Below are 21,809 nucleotides of genomic sequence, written 5' to 3'. Positions count from 1 at the left end.
CGGGCGTTCTAAAGAGTGGGCGGGTCTGCTACGGCCGTTGGCCCTTCGCAGCACCAGGGAGGGAGTGCTCCCGTCGGCCTTGGCCAACGGCAGCACGGAAGGGGTTAAGAAAAGCCATTTGTTGGTCGCAAACACTGCAATTAATGCGTCCACTGTAGGGGCCTGCATTTGAACTCATGGTCACAGGTTTAAATCCTGGTGGGTGATCTCCGCCTTTCATCCTTCTGAGGTTGATAAAAAAGTACCATTGAGTTTGGTAACATTAAACAGCTGTTATTTAGTGCCAATATACCCTTGGGTAAAGGTGAGCTTTACAAATACACATAGTGGAATGCCCTAGACAAGGTTAGTCTCACTCCAGCTCTGTGCCAGGATACTCTCATGGGTGATAGTGCGCTCTGCAATACTCATAACATGAATATAATACTGAATTCGTATTCATATTCGGAAGTCTGGTCGTTGGAAAAAAGGAAAGGTAAAACGTGGCTCAGAGCCATAGCTGATGTCTGGCAGCAATCTTCGTCCCTTGAAGTTCTTTTGTCAACTGGAATTAATCTTGGTGTATACATTTTTAGCCATCAGTTGGAAAAGCGTTTTTGTCTTGTTTATTGGCAGGCCCGGACTGCCTTTTTATTCCATCAGCCATCTCCCTGTGGGCTGGCGCCTTTTTCAAGGAGAGAGCCGCTGCGGGCACCTCTGCTACTTTCTCTAGTACCCCAACGTAACTACAGTAGGCACGAGCGAGGCGAGAGAAGAGAGAGAAAAGCAGAAAAGGCGATGAGTGAGAAGGAAGGGAGCGGGGCTGATGTGAATATTTTCGACAGGGCTACTTTTGATTGGAAGTCCGCCTTGTCCATTGCCAATTTAATGGCAGTTTACAGTGGGAACGTGGGGGGAGGGTAAAGCAAAATGAATTCACATGTGCTGTCGATGTATAAAGACAACGATAATAATCGCAATCATTTAAGACAATAACTGCAAAAGGATTGCAGACTGGGGGATGTGTTTTTTTCAATACAAATTGCATAATTGTGCATATTTTCCCATGGATAACAAAAACTAAATCTTGTTGACAGATATCGAGACAATTTTGAAGGCTGGGAAATTTGCAATGATGGAGAAATGGGTGAGTTCTTATTTTTATATTTTTTTTAACTAATAAATTGAGACATAACCTGCATTTTTTTGCTGCCACTCAAAATCTGAGCCTCAGAGATCTGCATAAACTAAGGGATATACTTGCTGTGAGAGAACAGGGACTGAAAGAACTATGTGATGGGCTGAAAGAGCTTTGCGACGACTGGAATCCACAACACAATTATTTCCTTTACATTGACAGCCTGACTGTAGGACACAGCAGCCAAAGCTAGAGCTATGACAAGTGCACTGCAAAACATGTTCGATCAATAATATGTTGTACCATGTGTCAAAGAAGAGCAAGAGCCACGGTAGATGCCATCACTGTCCAACATGGAGACTGTTGATTACAGATGCCCCACTAGCAGTTTACAGGGATCCCTGACTTAAACTTTTAGCACTGTAGAGTTGGAAGTACTTTTGATAAGAAAATTAAATTAGCACACCAGGCCAAAGAAGCTGAGGGCACAGTGGCATCCATGTACACACCTGTGGAGGATTTGAAAAAAACTTCGAAAGACTTAAAAACTTTTGAGTATAAAGCGAAAAAAGATGCTAGGAAAAAGTGGAAGTGATTTTATATCAAAATTGCTGGGATGACTTTAAATGTGGAGGGATGAAGATTAAAATTATTCCTTGAGATCTGTATTTGTTGAAATTCTTCACTGTGGAGAGGGCCACGCTTAAACTCCCACCAAACTATCAAACTAACCTTATATAATCTAATCCGCTGAATTACAGCATACTATTCTACAACCTGCAGGTAGACAGAATCAGTCTCATAAAAATCTACCTCAGAGTTTCTTGTACTCTCAATCAAAAGTCATTTGACACTGTCAAGAAAAGACTAAGGTCCTTATTACGATGGCGTTCGTGCAAGCGTCCGGTTGCCATCGCAACAGGAGTGGGACTGCCCGGCAAGTAGTCAGAGGTCCCACCCACTGTAGTAGGATTGAACTGCTGTGTAGGAGGTCAGAAACATCCCTTTTTCGATTGCGACTTGTGCTGCCGCGGAGAAAAGGGCCGCAGCACAAGCTGCAATAGAAAAAGGGATGTTTTTAAACATCCATGCACCGTGTGCCAGGTACCATGTGGTGCCTGGCACATGGTACATGGATGTATAGGGGGCACCACATGAGAACCCCCTGGTCACATAGCAGATGGCCACAGGGGACGGGGGCCCTGCTGGGGCTCCTCAAAGTTCCTTTCCGACAGCCTTTCCATGGTGATGGAACCACCATGAAAAGGCTGTGGGAAATGTACATCATAATTGCTACAGCGGTGCCTGCGCAGGCACCGCCCCAATATACGGATTATGGTCTGACCGCCATCCCAAGGGGATCCTTGAGCCTGTTTTGGGTAGAGGTCTGTCCCTCTGATGGCTGCGGTCTGACCAGCAACATCATAATGGGGTGGTCAGGCAGCTATCCTGGATGTCGGGTAGACTGCCAATGATGACCCGCTGGTGGCGGTCGCCGACATCCTAATGAGGCCCTAAATGTGAAAGAAATCAGATACACGCAGCTGCTCCGAGAGAAATTTAAAATAACTAATGGAAAGACACCATAGTTCTTTATAGACCCCTTTGGTGTGTGAGTTGCTGGAATCCAGAGGAAGTGGTGGGCTGGACAAAGAAGGAACACTATGAGTAATCAGTCTCCTAACTGTAAAAAGGTCCAATGGGGAAGGCAAGACATGAATGAAGTAGGGCGATGAGAACTGGAAATGTGAAAGAAACCCTAAAGAGACACATTTTTCAAAGTAGAGATTCACCTTTGAGAACCTACGAATGGGAGATGGACTGAGTATTTGCAGTTAATTTCCCTAGGCATTAGGTTCTTCAGCTAGAGGTTGGGTTCCCCAGCTTCTTCTTCTTGGTTGTTTTGCCTGATTGATAGTTTTTGTTATTGCAGTGTACATTTAGGGGACAGCAGGAACTTGGGGCATAGTTTGTTTGTTTTCCTTATGTGCATCTCTTTTTGTCTTCTGAGTTGAGGATTGAAATATAATGGTGAAGGTTATGTTGGGATATGTTTACCAGAACTGCACACTTCGTTTATAGCCCAAGGTTTGCCCACATATTCCGGAGGGTAAAAATGGAATCTGATTATTTAATTATTTGAAATAGTTTTATTATACAAGCCTAACACTTTACAGATAGATAGCACAGTAACATAGACCACTGCTAGCAATGAAGTGTTGTAACACAAGTAATGCAGAAAGATGAATAAACCAGGAAGGCAAAGTCTAAATAAGTGTACTTTCATGTCCTTATGGAATGCTAGAAGATCACGATTTAGCCCAACGTGATTAGGAATGGAGATACACAGTGTTTGATGATAAGGCTTGCATGGATGTTTTTCCACTTCTGGCTTTAAAGATTTACAGATTTTGGGGTCTTCATTTTCTGTCATTCACTGATTTCAGCTGAATTGGGGGTTGTTATTCAGTTAAAACAGTAGGTCGGTGTGTGTTTCCTTACGTTTGATGCAGACTAACTTGAATTCAATCTTTACTTCTAAAAAAAGCAATCGGGCATGGCACTAATGTGATCAGATTTTTTTGGCTCCTATAACCAATCAGACTGAGGCACGATGGATCCCTCCTATAGGCTCTTATGGGCATAGCCTTCATTAGGATACGTCAGTACAAGTGTCAGTACTGTAGTTTTGAAAAACGTAATGGAATCAGAGAAGAAGGGTAGAACAAGTACCTGTAGGAGTCAAAATAGTTTGTGGACTTCCAGAGTGATGTCTTATGAGCAAAAATGTCTTTTTTCACAATATGCATAAATTATTGTTGTTGCAGAATCCGAAATTTGTAAACCAGCTTCTGTGATGGTTTAAGCTTGGTGCCTACAAAAAATGAAATGTATATACTTGTATTCTGACACTGGACATATCTGTTGTTGAATACTCAGTCAAGTAACATGGTCTCAGATATGAAATGTCACATGTACAAGTTGTATTTTGGAAACTTCCATCATGTCAGCCAACACACTGAAGAATGCGTGCAAAGATGCAAAGTACACTTTTTGAAAATACCTAGGACCCAGCACATTTGGTCACAATACCTTTTTGGTCAGAAAAGAAAATATCAAAACAAGAATTATTAAAGCATGAATATATATTAAGTTCCATCATTCGTTTGCCCATTGAGCTTTATATAAATAGTTGAAATATGAGCCGTTTTCAACCTCGCTTTTTACAGAAAAGCTATCAGGTTTTGTGAGTCGTACCTGATGAATTCTGATGGCAATCTACCTCACTCCCCAGAGTGTGTTCCTGTCGGTACTAACGAAGATGCACCACACAGGATCACACACAAGAGGAGTAGGGGAATGGATAAGACGGAGAGAGACAAGTAACATGCCCAGTTCTCATTTTGTACAGCTGTTTCTGTTTTTACAACTCGATTCACAGTGTGGTTATTCACAGAGATTCTCAGGAGGCAGAGCAACATACTAATCAAAAAAGATACATGCTGAGCTTCAGTGTAAATCAACAAAATTAGATGTTCTAAACAAACATATAAAAGGAATGTATACTCAAAAGTTTTGGGAAAGTGGGTCACAGTGAACCTAAGTCACAGAAAAAAGAAAGAAAGCCGAAACTCAGGCGTGAAATCGGTATGCATCTGAGCAGGGAAAGAGACTAGAAATAGGATTGCCAGAAAATGAAGCTTAATAGAGTCCAGAGAGCAAGTTCAGCATAGGAGGAAAGAGGGTCTTAGAGGAATTAAGATAAACCCATTGTAAGATTCCAGACACAAAACTGAATCAGAAGAGCAAGGTCAGAGTAGACATGCAAGAAAGTCATGGAACCAAGGGCAATAAGTATCAAAAATCCATTTTGAATTCTCTAAATAACACATTTTAGGTAATTGCTATTTCGAGAATACAAAATGGTTTGTAAGAAAATAGCGATTACCCAACAGCAATTCCTACAAAATCGCAATTAGGTAATCGCAATTGGGTAATACTACTCCATATGTTCCTATGGGCCTAAAGGCCCATGGGTGTGAGTGGATTTGCATTACCTAATTTGTGATAATCTAATTAGTAATCGCAAATTAGCTAATGCAAAACAAAAGGTTCCCAGGTCCCTAATACCCCCTTGAAGGACCCCAAAAAAGAATGTACACTTGTAAAGCTCACACATGCCCTAGGAGCATGTGTGCTCTTCATGGCACTTTTTGCGCATTTTCAAAATCTGCACATGGTGGACATTGACTTGTAGTCAATGGCAATAGCATTTCAGAAATGCACAGTTCGCATTTAGAAAATGCTTGGTACAGGTGCTTCAAGAGCTCAAATTGCGATTCCCTATTTGTAGTCGCAATTTCAGGTAATCGCAAAAAATTGAGATTACCTAAAATGCACTGCCAAAGCATTTCATACATCTTGAAAGGCTATTTTGCATTCACAAACGGTCAAATTTAGAGATTAGCACCATTTGCGAATGCAAAATAGATTGATACATGTGACCCCAAGGAACTATGATGAGAGAGAGAAAATGAAAAAGGTGAGGGACAGGAACTGTAGATAAAGTAGCGAAAGCAAAGAGTCAATTTAAGTCCCCAGGCAGTATCGCATTGGCTTCCTGAAGCCCCACACTTTATCCAAGCTGGCTAACTGTTTGCGGTGCCCTGTTCGCCATAGGCTAGTATGTCACAACCTTAAAGGCATTTCCGTTTCTGATTCCGGACAGTACCCCCTGATCGGGGTCCCCCTCATAGCCTGATGCTGGTTTTCTAGTGAATTTGTTATGGAAGGGGCCCACTAATATGAGAGAGTGAACTAAAGTTACAGGTTATCAAGAACATTCCACATGCCCATACCCATTACATGTTATCAAGAACTGCAATTGACTGCTCACCCTCCACGAGTCCACTATAGATTCTGCCTCAAACTCTTGGCACCCATCTTTCATAACTGGTAACTTGCTTCTGGTTTGGATATTGCAGGTTTCACCTTGGGTACATGGCACATTGGGTGAACCCTTCAGCCTCTTTGAAGTACTGAGGATATTAGTGCTTGACAAATCAGTCCAGTTATAGTGAGTGGGCCTACAAATGAAGACATTATTTTAGAATAAACACCTGACAGATATATTAAATAAGGTGATAATTAAACCAAACCACCCACTTTGTATTTGGGTAAGCTTCATTTCTAATGATCTACTATGAATTTGTAATGTGCCTGATGGAAGTGTAGAAGAGTGCTTGCATATGTGATAGAAACTGCTGTTAGTAAAGCCATATCAAGAGGGAGCAGAGGTTTGAGGAGTTATATCTGTGAAAATTTGCAGGTGAAAACCAAAAAAACAATAGATTGGTGAATGGCAAAAAGATCAGTATGAGTAGTTGTGTGCTGATTCAGCCAAGGGGGTGCAAGGACAGAATATCTACGGAAAAATATTGACTAGCAAGAATATGGAGTCGAGAATATTGATGGTGTAAAATATTAAGATAAAGTTTCTCGATGAAAATTATCGATTTTATTGTGATTCATAATAATATTGAATTTGAAAATATCGATGACAAAAATATTAATGTAAATAACATCAATTTTATGGTTTCTATTTTTTTTGTTCTATTTTTTTGTCATTTTGAATTAGAAATTTTATAATGTTTTAATTTTTTATGTTTAAATAATTTGTTTTTTTTTAATAGAATTTTTAGGAGCGGGATGTTGGGTTTATAGGGCACATTGGTGGGGAGTAATTTAAAAATATTGTGTGGGAAAACAATTGTTATAATTTTATTATGTTTTAGAAGTGGGATATTGGGTTGATAGGGGATTAGGGTGGTGAGTAGTTTAAGAATGTATAAAAAATAAAATTTAAATAATAAATGCAGAAATACATAATTATTATTAACAAAATGTACACGTAAAATTTATAATTGTGAAAAAAATCGAAATTATTTGTGTTGCAAATTATTTTATGTACATTTAGTGGCCGATTCCAATTTTTTGTCGCAAGGGCTCCAAACGATGGTCAGAGCCCTTCCGATGAACCGAAAGGGTCGCACAGATTCCTTTCCGACCGAGCCATTCTGATGGGCTTGGTCGGAAAGGAATCCGACTCGATTTACGGATTGCGGACGACAGGCTCAGAGAGCCTGTCCGCTGTCTGGAAATCACTCAATACTCCTCCGGCCACCTCTTTGCGACCGAGGGAGTACAATAGCAGTTTTTACACTGCCTTTTTGTGCCGGTTATTCCGGCACAAAAAGGCAGTCGGAAACTGTCTTTGAGGGCCCTCAGTAGGCCCCCCATGAGTGGGGACACCTATGGTGCCCCTCTGGGATCCCTGCACCCGGTTGGATGCACCTTGGAGTGCCGGCCACAGGGTGCAGGGATGAACTGCAACCCTGCTTTTCACATTTCAAGCATGCTTTACGCTCAGAATGCATGCTTGCATTGTGAAGTATACGAGTGCGACTGAATCCTGTTTGGTCGCATCGTACTTGCAGGGCCGTAACCGACGACAGCAGGTCAGTCGGTTAAGACTCCTGACCGATGTCGGACGGATATCGGAATCGGCCCCTTTGTGAAAACATTTATTTTTTTATAAAAAATTCTAATTTTTTATACATTTTAAAAATGACTCATTTATTGGTATTTGTAAATATATTTTTTATGAAATTTTGTGAATAATTAAAACAATATTATTAAATATTTAAAAGTTTTGTTAAGAATTTGTAATTAATAAAACATACAAAAACAAAAAACTAATAATTTTTTTTGAGAATATATTTTTCATTGTTTGAAAGATTAAAATAGGGAGTGGGTTATTTAGTGCTTTCCTTGAGTTTATTTCTAATTGGAGTTGGAATAGTAAAATATTATGATTCACTATCCAGCACTTTCCCTGAGTTTATGTGGATTAGGAGTTGGAATAGTAAATTATTATGGTTTACTATCCAGCATTTCCCTGGAGTTTATGTGGATTTGAAGTTGGAATAGTAACTTATTATTGTTTTACTATCCAGCACTTTCTCTGAGTTTACTTGGATTTGGAGTTGAAATAGTAAATTTTTCGTATTTATTATCCAGCACTTTCCCTGAGTTTAGTTGGATTTGGAGTTGGAGTAGTAAATTATTATGGTTTACTAGCCAGCACTTTCCTTCAGTTTATGTGGATTAGGAGTTGGAATAGTGAATTATTGTGGTTTATTATCCAGCAGTTCTAGTACAGTTTTTTTTATAGTTCGGATAGTAATTATTGGGGGGATCTTATTCAGCTTTTTCTCAGAATTTAGTTTATTTGGAAGTTAGTAGTAGGAATTATTTATTATTTATTGTGTATCATTGTTTGTTCAATTTATTTGTATATTGTAATAAGTAAATAGATACATGTTAGTTTTTATTTTCAACATTTGTTATGAAAAAACATTTTTATTTTCATTTACTATTATACTCTTCATTTTCTTTTGTTAGAAAATGTATTATATTATTATGTTATTCACATTTTATTATAAAGTATAACATATTTGTAACATTCATTTTTCATGTATTAGTGTTAAACAAATCATATATTTTTATATATACATTTTTATTTTTACATTTTTAAAAAATAGCAACATTTTTAGTAGCATAGTCAAGTAAAGGAATAGCAAATACATTTAGTTCTTTATTTATAAACAGTTTAATTTGTATTGTTCATAATGTTTTAGTATCAAAAAGAAAAAAAAAATGTGTTTACATTTTTATAATACATTTTATATATTTGACAAGGTTATAGTTTATTATTTACTATATTGAATATTATTTTTAATAAAATAATTTTTAGTATGTTAAATAATTTACAATATTTTGAAAATAAATATGTTGCTCAACATATATATTTTTTATCACATTTTTATATAAAGTTGTACATTTACAGTGTATTAAATAAACACATATTTTCATATACACATGAAATATTATATTTTAGCTTTTTTGGTTAGTATAACAGTTAAGGTATATTTTAAGTTTTCTTGCATTTATTTTTAACTTTGGTAAAACATTGCAATACATAGATTTTCAATAGTTGTCTATGGGGAGTTATTTTTTTTCATGTTAATTATGCAGCCATTTTATTTCCTTTTTCCTCACTTTTCTATCAATCGGTTTCGTTTTTCGGTCATTTTAGAAGACTGAATCTCGTGGTTGGGAATTGCATTTCGTCCGTTTAGGTAAGTTTAATTTGATGTACTTTTAAGTTAGTTTTAGGATGAGGTAAGGTAGTAGTAGTATAAACAGATTTCTTAGGGCGTTATTTGATTGTTTTTGGAGTAGTTAGGTGTTGTTTTGGTAGTTTAGTGTTCTATATGTTTGCTGTAGTGTTGTATATTTAGGGACCAATCCTGATCTGGGTCAGAAAGCACCCCGACCGAGTCGGATCCGGGGTGTTTTCCGACTGCACCAGACTGCTGCAGTCCGCACGAGCGAGTACGATGGGGCCGTATGCTGTCGGACTCGGTTTGGTCGGACTCTTATAGAAGTCAATGGGAGCCAGTCGTACAATGAGTACATGGGCTCCCATTGACTGAATGGGTACATCGCGGACAAGTGCAACCCCTACAGTGGTTGATGTGACATCATCACCAGTGGATTGCGGGCACAAGAGTTACAGTTAGTACAACCAACTATAACCGAGAAATTTCAATGTTTTGGTATGAGTGAAATGTCCAGCTAACTATAACACCCCTAAAACCTATGGTTGTTTTCAGTGAATTTCTAAGGTTTTTAAAATGCTAATTTCTAACTATAACCTGCTTGAAACCTATGTTTTTTTCAGTGAATTTCAAAGGTTTTTTAAATGATTATTCCTAACTATAGCTTGCTTGAAACCTATGATTTTTTCAGTGAATTTCTAAGGTTCTTTAAATTATAATTCCTAACTATAACCTGCCTGAAACCTATGTTTTTTTCAGTGAATTTTGAAGGCTTTTTAAAAGATAATTCCATAATATAACCTGTCTGAAACCCAAGGTTTTTTTCAGTGATTTTGAAAGAGTTTTTCAATAACAATTTTTAAATGTATTAATTGTTATATTTATTTCTTTGATACTGATTTACAATTGTTGTTAAATATATTCATTTTTAGATATCTTATTTTTTACATTACACATTTTTAATATATTTTTTAAATGTCATATATATATATTTTTTATATTTTTAAAAATATTTGTATAATATTTTCTGTTTTCTTTAAAAAAAAAAAAAATGTCAGCAGTCCCGCACCCAAAGCGCACCTCTCTCGATTACTGCGCAAAACGTAGCCGCCATTTTACTATTGTTCTGTAGGATCCGCGTAGGGTGTGCGATGGGTGCGTATTTTCATGCGCGATTGCTATGCGACCTGTACGTGACTTCAAGCACATACGCAACATATACGTATCATGGCACACCGCGCGAGCGCGTTTCCGCATGACATCATCTATGTGTTCAACGCGGTGGGTGCACGACTTCCTTGAAATTTTTCGATATAAAAAAAATATATATATATGTACTTAATATAAATATTAAGGGGGAAAAATAATATTCTTTTAGTTTTATTAAACTTATATTACTTTTAAATGCAATTTGGAGAAGTCCCGCTAGATGCGTGCTGTGTGTACGCACCCAAACCGGATCCTGTGTGACCAAAAAAAAGAGATGTCATTGGTTTATAACACTTACTGTTCTAACTATTGAAGAACCCTACCCATTTCAATGACTCTTCTTAGACCTTCCTTAGGAGAAGACCTATCCTAAAACAAACATCACTTTTTGTTCATTGGAAACCTGAACTTCTTTTTTGGAGTCAAAAATGGCCACACCACTGCAAGAATCATCTGATTCGGATGATTTTGTTACTGAACAATTTCTGCCAGAACCTTACCCTCCCAAAAGATACACATCCATTGTATGGAAATTTTTACTTTTCTGGAGGTGCGAGAGAAATGTAATGCCACCAAAGTAACATGCAAGATTTGCAGGCAGTACTGTCCAGAGGAGATTCAAACAAGAAATACTCCTGTGGCACTGCTAGTATGCGCAAGCACCTCCAATCCATGCATCCTGTGAACTATGCTCACGAAGACTGTAGAAGACTGCGCCAAAATGCACCTCCACCACCAGCAATACCAAGTACCTCTGCGGCATCACCTTCAACATCACCACCAGACATACATCCCCAATTCGTCAAAGTTAGAATGCACTGCGTGAAGTGCAATCGTTTGATTTGTTATGGGGAGCATTCAGTAGACCTAGAACCCCATTAGGATGGCGTGTGGACTTTTCCCACCCGCCATCCTCACGGTACCAGGGACCGCCGCCTTAAGGGTGGGGCTCTCGTGCCTGGCATTAGGATGTGCCTGCCACAGTGGCCGGCGCATCCTGCATTCCAACCATTGTGGCGGGCGGTGCACTCAGCACTACCCACCACAATCCAAGGAAGGCATGCAGTGCACTTCCATGCTCAGCATGGCACGCTCCGCGCGGTGCCTGCCAAGCTGTGCATGTAACCCCCACCCCTCCGGAGTCCATGGGGCCCTAAATGCAGACTATGGTGGCATTGCCGCCACGGAAAGGCATCTAAAATGTCCCATCCTAATATGGCTGGCCGTGTCTGATAGACACCGCCACCATAGAAAGCCCTTTCTGCCCCGGTCGCAAAGCGACCAGGGCAGAAAAGCGGCGGACGGTCTTTCAGTCTGCCACGGACCCCCCAGCCATTCTAATATGGCGGGGGTCATTCCGGGACGGATGGCGGGCGGATCGCCCCCGCCAGGCCGGCGGTGGTTACCACCGGCCTGGCGGAGCCAATCCGACCACCATCTTAATAGTCCCCCAAGTTTGCAGAGCAATTGATAAACATCAATGCTAGTTATTCCCTCAAAGTTCATGGTTTTGTTCGTCCTCTTGACTTTTTTTTTCTTTTAAAAAAAATAAAAAAAAGAAAATCACGTTCAAAAACCCCCAAAAAAGTTATTTTCAGAACTAACTACTCTGGTTAAAGAAAGAGCTAAATTTATATGCAAGTGTATAAAAGTTTACATAAATGTATACGTACTGCATAATTGACTGAAGAATGTATTTGTGTTATATGGTGAATGTATAACTGCAGAACTATAAGGAAGTGCTGTAGCATGACACTGTAAGCTCTTTAGCTACAGCGTGCTGAGCTACTTCCGAAGCACAGAGATGCAACATATGTACCTAAATATGTTGGAAGTTTGTCCTTCCCTCTTTACTGCTGCTTAAACTGCAGGCATATGGTGATACATGCACCCTTGCACCATGGTGCAAGAATATCTGTGTCGTATGGAGTTTGTTTTTCTGCAGGAAGACACACCTTCCTGCACAAAAACAATCAGTGAAGGCATTTATCTCCTACAATGTATGCTGTGCATTGTAGCATATATTGGAAGAAAAAAATTAGGAGAAATTAAAACAATTCTGCGGGAGATTTACAAGCTCTCTGCACCACCAGTACGTCACTTTTTGTGACGTACTGGTTGCGCAGGTGGCTCCTCCATATTTACAAGGAGAGAAAAAGTTACCCTGTGTGACTTTTTCTTTCCTTCTAAATACGGCCCCTTCATACGCAGCTCTTTACGTATATATATATTACATCATTCATGACATGGTTAGTGACATCAGTGATTACATCACTGATGACATCTCATATGACATCACTTATGACATCACTTATGACAGCATCCAGTGAATGTGGTTTGCTTTGTTATTTAAATATGTATTAAATATGGAATACGATGCTAGTTCTAAGCGTTAGCGTGACAGCGCACCTCAAGTAGTATTGGGAGGGCGGGAGACAGCCAACAGCTGGTGCGCTAGCCTCTTTCACACCTAAGATGGCATCCAACCCTGTCTGTGCCCGCGTCAGAGCCTACTCGCCTGATCGGGGAGCGGGGTTCCTGCCACGGCAAGGGAGCAAGGTTTCTGAGGTGAGATTGTAGCAGTCACAATCACACTCACAACACAATATTTTAAAAAGATTAAAAATTATGCTACATCCTAATGGGAATACGATGCTAGTAATATTGGTTTTAGTATGCATGTATTTCTTAATGATTGAAAAATTTACAATAAATACACGATCGACGCAAAAAGGAAATACTTTGCAATAAAGGAAATACTCTTTAGCTTCTACAGTGAGAATGAATTACTTTAGTTTAAATACTTTGCAAATAGGCAATAGACTGTTGAGTATAGTAGTTACAGTTGTTGCAAATGGCAACTCAATTTCAAACACAATGCAACATTGAGCTCAATGTGAATTTCTAGTTAAATGCAATTAGTTACTTTATGGATTACTTTTCTAACCACAGGACTGGATCTTAGATTCAGTCCTGGGACATCTCCTGTAAACAGTTGAGAAAAGCGTTTTTATTACAGTACTAATTTTTAAGGAATATTATTGTATTTTAAAAGTTGACAGAAATGTTTCCACATAGAATCACCAATATCCTATGGGAGGAAATTCACTTAGCAGGTAAGTAGTGTTATTGTTACTTTTTCTTACTCAGAGATGGATCCTGGATCCAGCACTGGTGCATCTCCTGTAAACAGTTGAAATAATGGTTTTAAGTCATACAGGCTATTTTTTAGGAATATTTTTAGTTTGTGAAAATAGACACTTTGAAACTTTTATGGTGAAAACCAGACAATGGATTCCTATGAAAGGAAATACAAGTTACTGGTAAATACGGTTAGAATTACTCTTCAGGGTCAGTGCTGGGCTAAAAGATGTAGCACTGGGTTCTCTCCTGATAAGAGGTGAGTAAATCAGAATTCATTGTTCGGCTGATTTTAGGTGAATATTTTAAAGGTCTAAAACTCCACACTAGGAAGAATTTTCAAGTGAAACAAGTCAATGTTATCCTATGGAAGGAAATTCACTTACCAGGTAAGTAGTGTTATAGTTACTTTTTCTTACTCAGTGGTGGATCCTGGATCCAACACTGGTGCATCTCCTGTAAACAGTTGAAAGTATGCGTTTAAGTCATACAGGCGATTTTTTAGGAATATTTTTAGTTTGTGAAAATAGACACTTAGAAACTTTTCAGGGGAAAACCAGACAATGGATTCCTATGGAAGGAAATACAAGTTACTGGTAAATAAAGTTAGAATTACTTTTCAGGGTTAGTGCTGGGCTAAAAGATGCAGCACTGGGTTCTCTCCTGATAACAGGTGAGTAAATCGAAATTCCAGGAAGCTGTGTTGCAGAGAGGTGTTCAGAGGCCAAGCCCCTTTTTACAACACTCTGCAATGCAGCTCCGTGGCGCTTACTGGAGGTACCTGGTGGGCTAGTTGGCCCCCAGGGACCCTCAATATTGACAAGGAAGTATTTCCCCAACTTAAACCGCGCCACAGGGCGTGTTTGCACAAATGTGAACTCAGGCCCACCCCCTCCCTTCTCAACACTGTGCAAACGTGCCCGTGGCACGTTTTAAATTGGGGCATTAACTCCCCTTGAATACTGAGGGTCCCTGGGGTGCAACTAGCTCACCAGCTACCTCCAGTAAGCACCACAGAGCTGCGTTGCAGAGAGGTGTAAAAGGGGTGTGGCTTCAGAACACCTCTCTGCAATGCAGCTCCCTGGAGCATACTGGAGGTACCTGGTGGGCTAGTTGGCCCCCAGGGACCCCCAGAATTCAAGGGGAATTTGTTCCCCCCTCTGCAAACGTGCCAGGGGGCGTGTCTGCAGACTGGTGCAATGAGGGTGCGTGGCCTCCGTCCGCGATCCCGTTTTTTTTTTCTTTAAGAAGGGGAGCTGTGTAGCCCCCCTTCTTTTTCAAATTTTTTGGCATTGGTAACCCCATCCCCTGGGCCTGCCCTCAATTTTTTTATTAATCATAAAAACATTGGGAAGGGGGCCGCGTGGCCCCCTTCTTGAGGCCATAATCTGCCCCAGGGATACCATCCCCGGGGCATGGGCCTTTTTAAAAAAATAATTATTTGGAGGGGGGCTGCCTTGCCCCCCTCCTGTGGCCACTTATGACCCGGGGACACCATCCCTCGGGGAAGGTCCTTTTTTATCTAAACAAAACCCATCATTTTGGGGGGGAGGGCCGCGTGGCCCCCCCTCCCGGGCCACTAATAGCCCCTGGGGCCCCATCCCCCGGGGCTGGCACACGCCGTTGGGGGCTGAGGGGGGGTCCCCAATCCCCCCATTGTTCCAGCCGGTATTGCTTTTCCACATGGGAAACAGCTAACATGCTGCTCCCCATGTGGAAAAGCAATCTGCTTTGCTATTTGGAAGAGAGAGTAGGTTTTCTGCTCTCTCTTCCAAACAGCAAAGCAGTTTGCAATGAGAGAGTGGGAGCCGCGAGGCTCCTGCCTCGTCATTGCAAACTGCAGTGCCCCGGGGGTGGGCACTACGGGACACTGCAAGAGCCGGCCCTGGGGGGTGGCGGTCCCCAGGGCCATCAAGGGCTCCAGGAGGGGGGCCGCGCGGCCCCCCTCCCATCATTTGAAATGCCCCGGGGGTGATGGTCCCCAGGGCTTAATTAAAAACTTAGTGCCCTGGGGTAGCGGTCCCGGGGGCTTGGGGGGGCCTTTGAACCCCACCACCCACTTCTGAATAAAGCCCCGGGGGTGGCTGGGGGGACTATGAGCCCCCTGCACAAGTCATAATAAAGCCCCGGGGGTTGGCGGTCCCCGGGGCTGCGGACCACCTACATTAACTCATTGCCCCCAGGATTTGGCCCCCGGGAGCTAATAAGTAATATAGCGTGGGAGCCCGCGTTTCTTTTTTTTTCACATCGGTACGATCCGGGCATGGTTTTTCCATTACCCAGATTAACAGAATGCATACGCTATACGCTGAAGCTGGAGCTCAGATCTCCTACCGCCAAGGACGCACCCGTCCAATGCCATTGTGCCTCTCTACTCAGAGACATTAGGGGATGTTGATTAGCAACTTTCCAGATCTCTTACCCTGATTGTTTACCCATGCCGCAACCAGGTCGGAAATATCACCGGTTTTGCGATCTCCTGTCCTTTTCCTCAAGCCGACAGCCCTGAAGAGTCACAACTACACTACGTTGTGACGAAACACGTGTTGGCTGGTTTGTTTCTTTCTCTACTGATCTGGATTTATTTTTAAATCCATCTACATGAAACTCGAGATGTCGACCTCCGTTATTTCTTCAAAATGATTGTTTTAGAATTTTGGTTTTTACAGTAAAACCTACTGTACTCATACGTGTGCACAGGACTTTGATTCATATTTGTTGTGTGGGTCCTGACCCACACTAATGCAGGGGTTGGTTCTTGTTTGGGTTTGTTCCCCCTGACCTGTCTGCACCGTGTACTCCCGAACTACGATCTATACTCTTAACGAACAAGCTAGAGCGCCATCACTTCCTGAACATAATCTAAACCCGACAGCGAAGCATGCAGCAAAGTGGCAGTCCCTCCTGGCAGGCCAACAGCTCTTCTTCCTGGCAGACTGTCCTCTGTTCAGAAGTGTTTTTGAGTATATGGTGTCAGAGGTCCAGTGCTTATATCCAGTTTGGCCTTTGAATTAGGAAGACGTCTAGGAAAGGTTTTTGCCATGCACAAGACCCTGCATTTCCTGCCACTGGCTCGAGACACACTACTCGGGGTATGCTGTTCTTTGTGTGGGGACAGGCACATCCCTACTCATGTGCAAGTGTCAACTCCTCCCACCACTCTAGCTCTGACGTGGTGATGGGCCATTGGGATATGCAGGGCACATCTCAGCGCCCTTTGTATGTGACTGTCTAAAGTGAAGTCACAAAGCCAAACAGTCATCCCGCCCAGACGTGTATTCTAGCAATAGGCTGAAGCACCGAATGGTTAAAGTAAGGAAATACCAACTTTCTAAAAGTGGCATTTTCAGATCTGCGATTTAAAAACCAACTTCAAAAAAAGATGTGTTTTTTAAATTGTGAGCCCAGGGACACTAAACTCCAAATTTCTATTATCTCCCAATTGGGCAATACTCCTGTTAAATGCTATTGAGCAGCTCCAGTGCTAACCTATGGGAGAGAGAGACCTTGCTATAGTAAAAAGAGAAATTAGTGTTTTTTCTCTACCAGGATATGTAAAATTATGGGCACATGTCCCAACTTGTTGATACACAGAGGAACCAGAACTACTCATTTTTACTTTCTGCCATTGCTTGCTGGGACTTGCGGCGATTTTTGGCTCTGCCTGATGCTGTTGGTGCTCCCTTGTGGGACCAGGATCCCAAGGACTTGTTGCCTTCTGCCCCACTGCTACCGCCATCACCCTGGGAGAGGACTGCAACTCCCAGGGTGCATCTGACTCACCTCAGCTGAACGTGTGAGGGGGAGGCGTGTCCAATGCGCATAAAGCACGGCCTACCCCCCACGGCGCGGTACGCAGCCCGGACGAAGCCCAGAACAAGGGCAGGCCCATCTGGAGCTCGTCAGGGGCCATAAGAGGCCGGGCAGCGCCACCCCACTGACATCTATTACCCCGCATACTCAACCGGTGAGACATTGACGTGGCCCATTGATTTTTCCTTTTAAGTATACCAATTGTGTGACTGGGACTTAAACTGTATTAGTCACAATCACATTTGTATTTATACAATTGTATATAACTAGGGGTCCTATATTATGACAAAAAGAAAATTACACACAAGGAAGGGGGTGGTAGGTACCTTGGATGCTTTTTTGACTTGGGCAGAGTCAGCACTAATGCACAATAAAGCGTTAACAGAACAAATGTTGTCTATTGGACCTAAGGTAGCAGGGCTATGCATGTTCAGGAAGTTAATTTATCTGTTGCAAGCTCTCCTACGAAATCTCCTATATCTGTATCACGGTCACCGGTAATCCCTCCACATGATCCCCAGGCAACAATTAAGGAGGGTGCGAGGCCTAAAATTATTACATAGGCCCTAAAAGATAAAAACATCCAACCATCTTGGATGAAACCTCCCGGGAAGAAAAGGAAGACCATGGCCAATAATAGGCATAATAATAATAAACAATCCATCCCTTTGGAATCCGTGATAAACATGGGGCCACAAACGTTGCCACCTGAGCGCACACCCTCTGTAGAGGTGGTCACTATCGGCCCTAAAGGTTCGTGTACGAGAGAGTTCTGGCAAATGTTGGAGGAAATACTTACGGTGGTTATGAGCCCTTTAAAAGCCACCCTTATAAAAATTTAGGTCAAATTAGCATCCTTGTACAGCTTCTGGCATTTTACAACGCGGCCGGCCCGGATGGGTTGTAGGCAACATGCTGTGTTAATCCTACATTCAGTAGTCTATTGACACTTGGTACTAGGACACTATGAGTTACTGCTGCCGGCCTGCTTTCTCAGGTTGTAGGCGAAACCGCTGTGGACTATGCATGCGACTTCAATAAAGGTCTTAAAAAAAAATAATAATAATAAATTAGCAAATATGGAAAGTCTTATCAATCTCCCTACTGTGACATCACAAGGCCCTAGTCAATATGTCCTGAGGGTCCCACCCAGTCTCCTGGAGGCCTTTGTGCATAAATGTCCCCAGACCATAGTACTAAATCAGACCTCCTTAGCCCCAGGGGCCCCTATTTCTGCCAGCCCCCAACCTAACCTAGATTGTACTGATTCTGAAGGTGTTTTTCCCCAAACCCTGGCAGCTTACTCGGTCCCTACTCACTCTAATCGGCAGCAGGGCAAGTCGAGCCCGCCATTCTAACATCTAACTCCAATCAACAGCCGTCACAAAAGGTGTTGTTGGGACCGCCGTCTTGCATGGACCCATGACCGCAAAGGGTAGCAGGGGGGAGCTATGGGCCCAAAGGTACTTCACCTTCTGCCGGAAGCTACACAACTCACAATAGTTTTGGTGAATGTCCCTCTGCTCCCACAAGGGGAGTATGAACACTGGTCTACCCTACGCAATAAATCCTTGCATTATCTAAGCGGGAAAACAGACTTGACAACCAAGCTTTTTCGTGATTTTAGAATAGGTCCAGTGTCCATGCTCCTAAGCCAAATCTTTTCACAAAAGGAGGACAAAGTTCCTATACCCGGGTGCAAAAGTCACCCACGTATCTGGGTGCAAACAGTCACCCATACATTAAAAACAGGGAAAAATGGGGAAAGAGTAATCCTAAGTAGAAAGTACACTGATGGGAGAGGGAAAGACATTATACTTCCTCTGCTGCCCTCACACACCCCGGGGGATGTCATGCTTCATCATCGGGCAATTTGCTCCTCGTAGGGCCGGCGCTGCAATTCCCTACGGGTCCCCCGAAGGGTCACTTTGTCAGAGATCTTTTTGAGGATTAGCCGGATGTTGAATGCAGGTGTGTGGGGAAGGGTAAGGGAGGGTAAATCAATAACGTGCAAACATGATAGTGTAGTGAAATCAAGGGTATGTAAGCAGTGGCAAGATTGTCTAGGTAACCCTTGGCAGTTAAAGGTACTGCTTAAAATTGACTGACCCCACAAGCCCCACTATGCCTGGGTGTCACTAGTCGAGGTCAACATGTTTCGCGCCTCTATCGCCCGTAGGTCATTGGCGCTTCGCCAGGACCAAAAACGAAGTGAAGTGCACGTGAACAAAATACATAAAAGTTAAAATGAGAACATTCTTATCTCATCCAGGGCGGATCAGGGGACCTGTGTCCCCACTATGTGGTTGTAGCTGCTACATAGAAGATGCTCCTGGATGATACCTAGAAGAGAAGAAAGCAAAGTAAGCCGTATGTTAGCGTCAGTAACAACTTGATGCATCACAAAATGTCACTTATGTGTACACAGCGCTTCAAATAGAAAGAGTATGTGGGCACACAAGACTAGTCCACAGTAGATCGGGGGCTGCTAATTCAGGGAGCCCTTTGGCTCAAATAACGCATTTAACGGTGTTAGAAGACAACTAACCTTGGCTGTATAAAGTTGATTACACGTATAACAACTATCGGACAGAAAACTGCCAATGTTGAACATTGGTAAAGGTACCAAACCGTGAGGTGGTTGGTTCACATCACAGTGCTTACCAAATCCTAGTCGGAGCTCTCCTCCAGTAGTCAAGGGAATGGACGCCCGCGAAAAGTCGGGCTATGGAAACAATAAACACAACCCAGGTACATAAGCACAATGGGAAAAGTACCGATGGAGTATGGTGGAATTAATTGAAATGGCACTTACTAAGTAATGCGGGTGTAGCCTCTAGTACACCTACCCCTGTCCAAACGCTCACCAGGAATGAAGTAAGGCGTCGAGGTGCAGTGTTTAAATGAAGGGATCGGGCGGGGCGAGGAAAAAGAAAGGCGGTAACTCTCTACGGTGATGCCTCGCAAGGAAGTGTTAAATTGCGCATGTGCGACACAGCGAAGCAGCGGCGGCGCATGCGTGATAGCCGTGCACACTGCTCCCTCGTTTATGCGCACTGGCTTCATAGTCAAGGAACATAACAATACCGGTAATGATTAAGAGTTCATGTAAATCTGCTAAATTAATACGGTTTTAGTTACTCCTCACTAGCTGAGGCCTTCCCGTATAACACAGGTCCTAATATCATGGTTGGACCACACCTCGACAATTAACTTAAATCAAAGTAGAAATTTCCCGTTTGTAACAGGTACTGATATCGTGACTAGACCACATCTCGAAAATTAATAACTTCAATCTATGTGGATGTTACCAAATTCACAACCATCAACTAATAGTTGATGCTTAGGCCATAAGGTGGGGGCTAAGATGATACAGCCAAATTGCCTAACAAAGAGGACCGTAATGTAAGTCCTAACGTATATTATTGCAAAGAATTAGTCCCCCAGAATTGTCCAAAGTTACCAATTCAAGGCATAACATAAGGTCAGCACCCTACGACCCCAAGGATCCGTCTCGTGTGCCCACTTGAAAAAGGAAAGGAAATAGGGTAGGTCCCGCGGCCGTGCAGCCGTGCATAATCTATTCAAAAAAAGAGAGCAGTGGACCGAGGAGCCAATAAATGTCCAGTGTCCATGCTCCTAAGCCAAATCTGTTCACAAAAGGAGGACAACGTTCCTATACCCGGGTGCAAAAGTCACCCACGTATCTGGGTGCAAACAGTCACCCATACATTAAAAACAGGGAAAAATGGGGAAAGAGTAATCCTAGGTTGAAAGTACCCTGATGGGAGAGGGAAAGACATTATACTTCAACTGCTGCCCTCACACACCCCGGGGGATGTCATGCTTCATCATCGGGCAATTTGCTCCTCGTAGGGCCGGCGCTGCAATTCCCTACGGGTCCCCCGAAGGGTCACTTTGTCGGAGATCTTTTTGAGGATTAGCCAGATGTTGCATGCGGGTGTGTGGGGAAGGGTAAGGGAGGGTAAATCAATAACGTGCAAACATGATAGTGTAGTGAAATCAAGGGTATGTAAGCAGCGGCAAGATTGTCTAGGGAACCCTTGGAAGTTAAAGGTACTGCTTAAAAATGACTGACCCCACAAGGCCCACTATGCCTGGGTGTCACTAGTCGAGGTCAACATGTTTCGCGCCTCTATCGCCCGTAGGTCATTGGCGCTTCGTCAGGACCAAAAACAAAGTGAAGTGCACGTGAACAAAATACATAAAAGTTAAGATGAGAACCCTCTTATCTCATCCAGGGCGGATCAGGGGACCTGTGTCCCCACTATGTGGTTGTAGCTGCTACATAGAAGATGCTCCTGGATGATACTTAGAAGAGAAGA

General features: G+C 42.3%; 1 protein-coding gene across 2 annotated transcripts in view; it reads left to right on the top strand.

The window, feature by feature from the left end:
• LOC147747656 (uncharacterized) overlaps positions 1–21,809 on the top strand; it is a 624,300-nt gene that overhangs the window by 75,571 nt on the left and 526,920 nt on the right. For both annotated transcript variants that reach the window (XM_086936345.1, XM_086936344.1), the window contains exon 2: positions 1,077–1,126. In XM_086936345.1, coding sequence (XP_086792471.1) covers positions 1,077–1,126 — 50 coding nt within the window. The remainder of the gene's footprint in view (positions 1–1,076; positions 1,127–21,809) is intronic.

Source organism: Lissotriton vulgaris, chromosome 1_1 (assembly GCF_964263255.1).
Source record: "Lissotriton vulgaris chromosome 1_1, aLisVul1.2, whole genome shotgun sequence".
Classification (NCBI taxonomy): Eukaryota; Metazoa; Chordata; class Amphibia; order Caudata; family Salamandridae; genus Lissotriton; species Lissotriton vulgaris.
The sequence above is the reverse complement of the archived record's forward strand: the minus strand, read 5'-3'. Positions and strand labels throughout refer to the sequence as shown.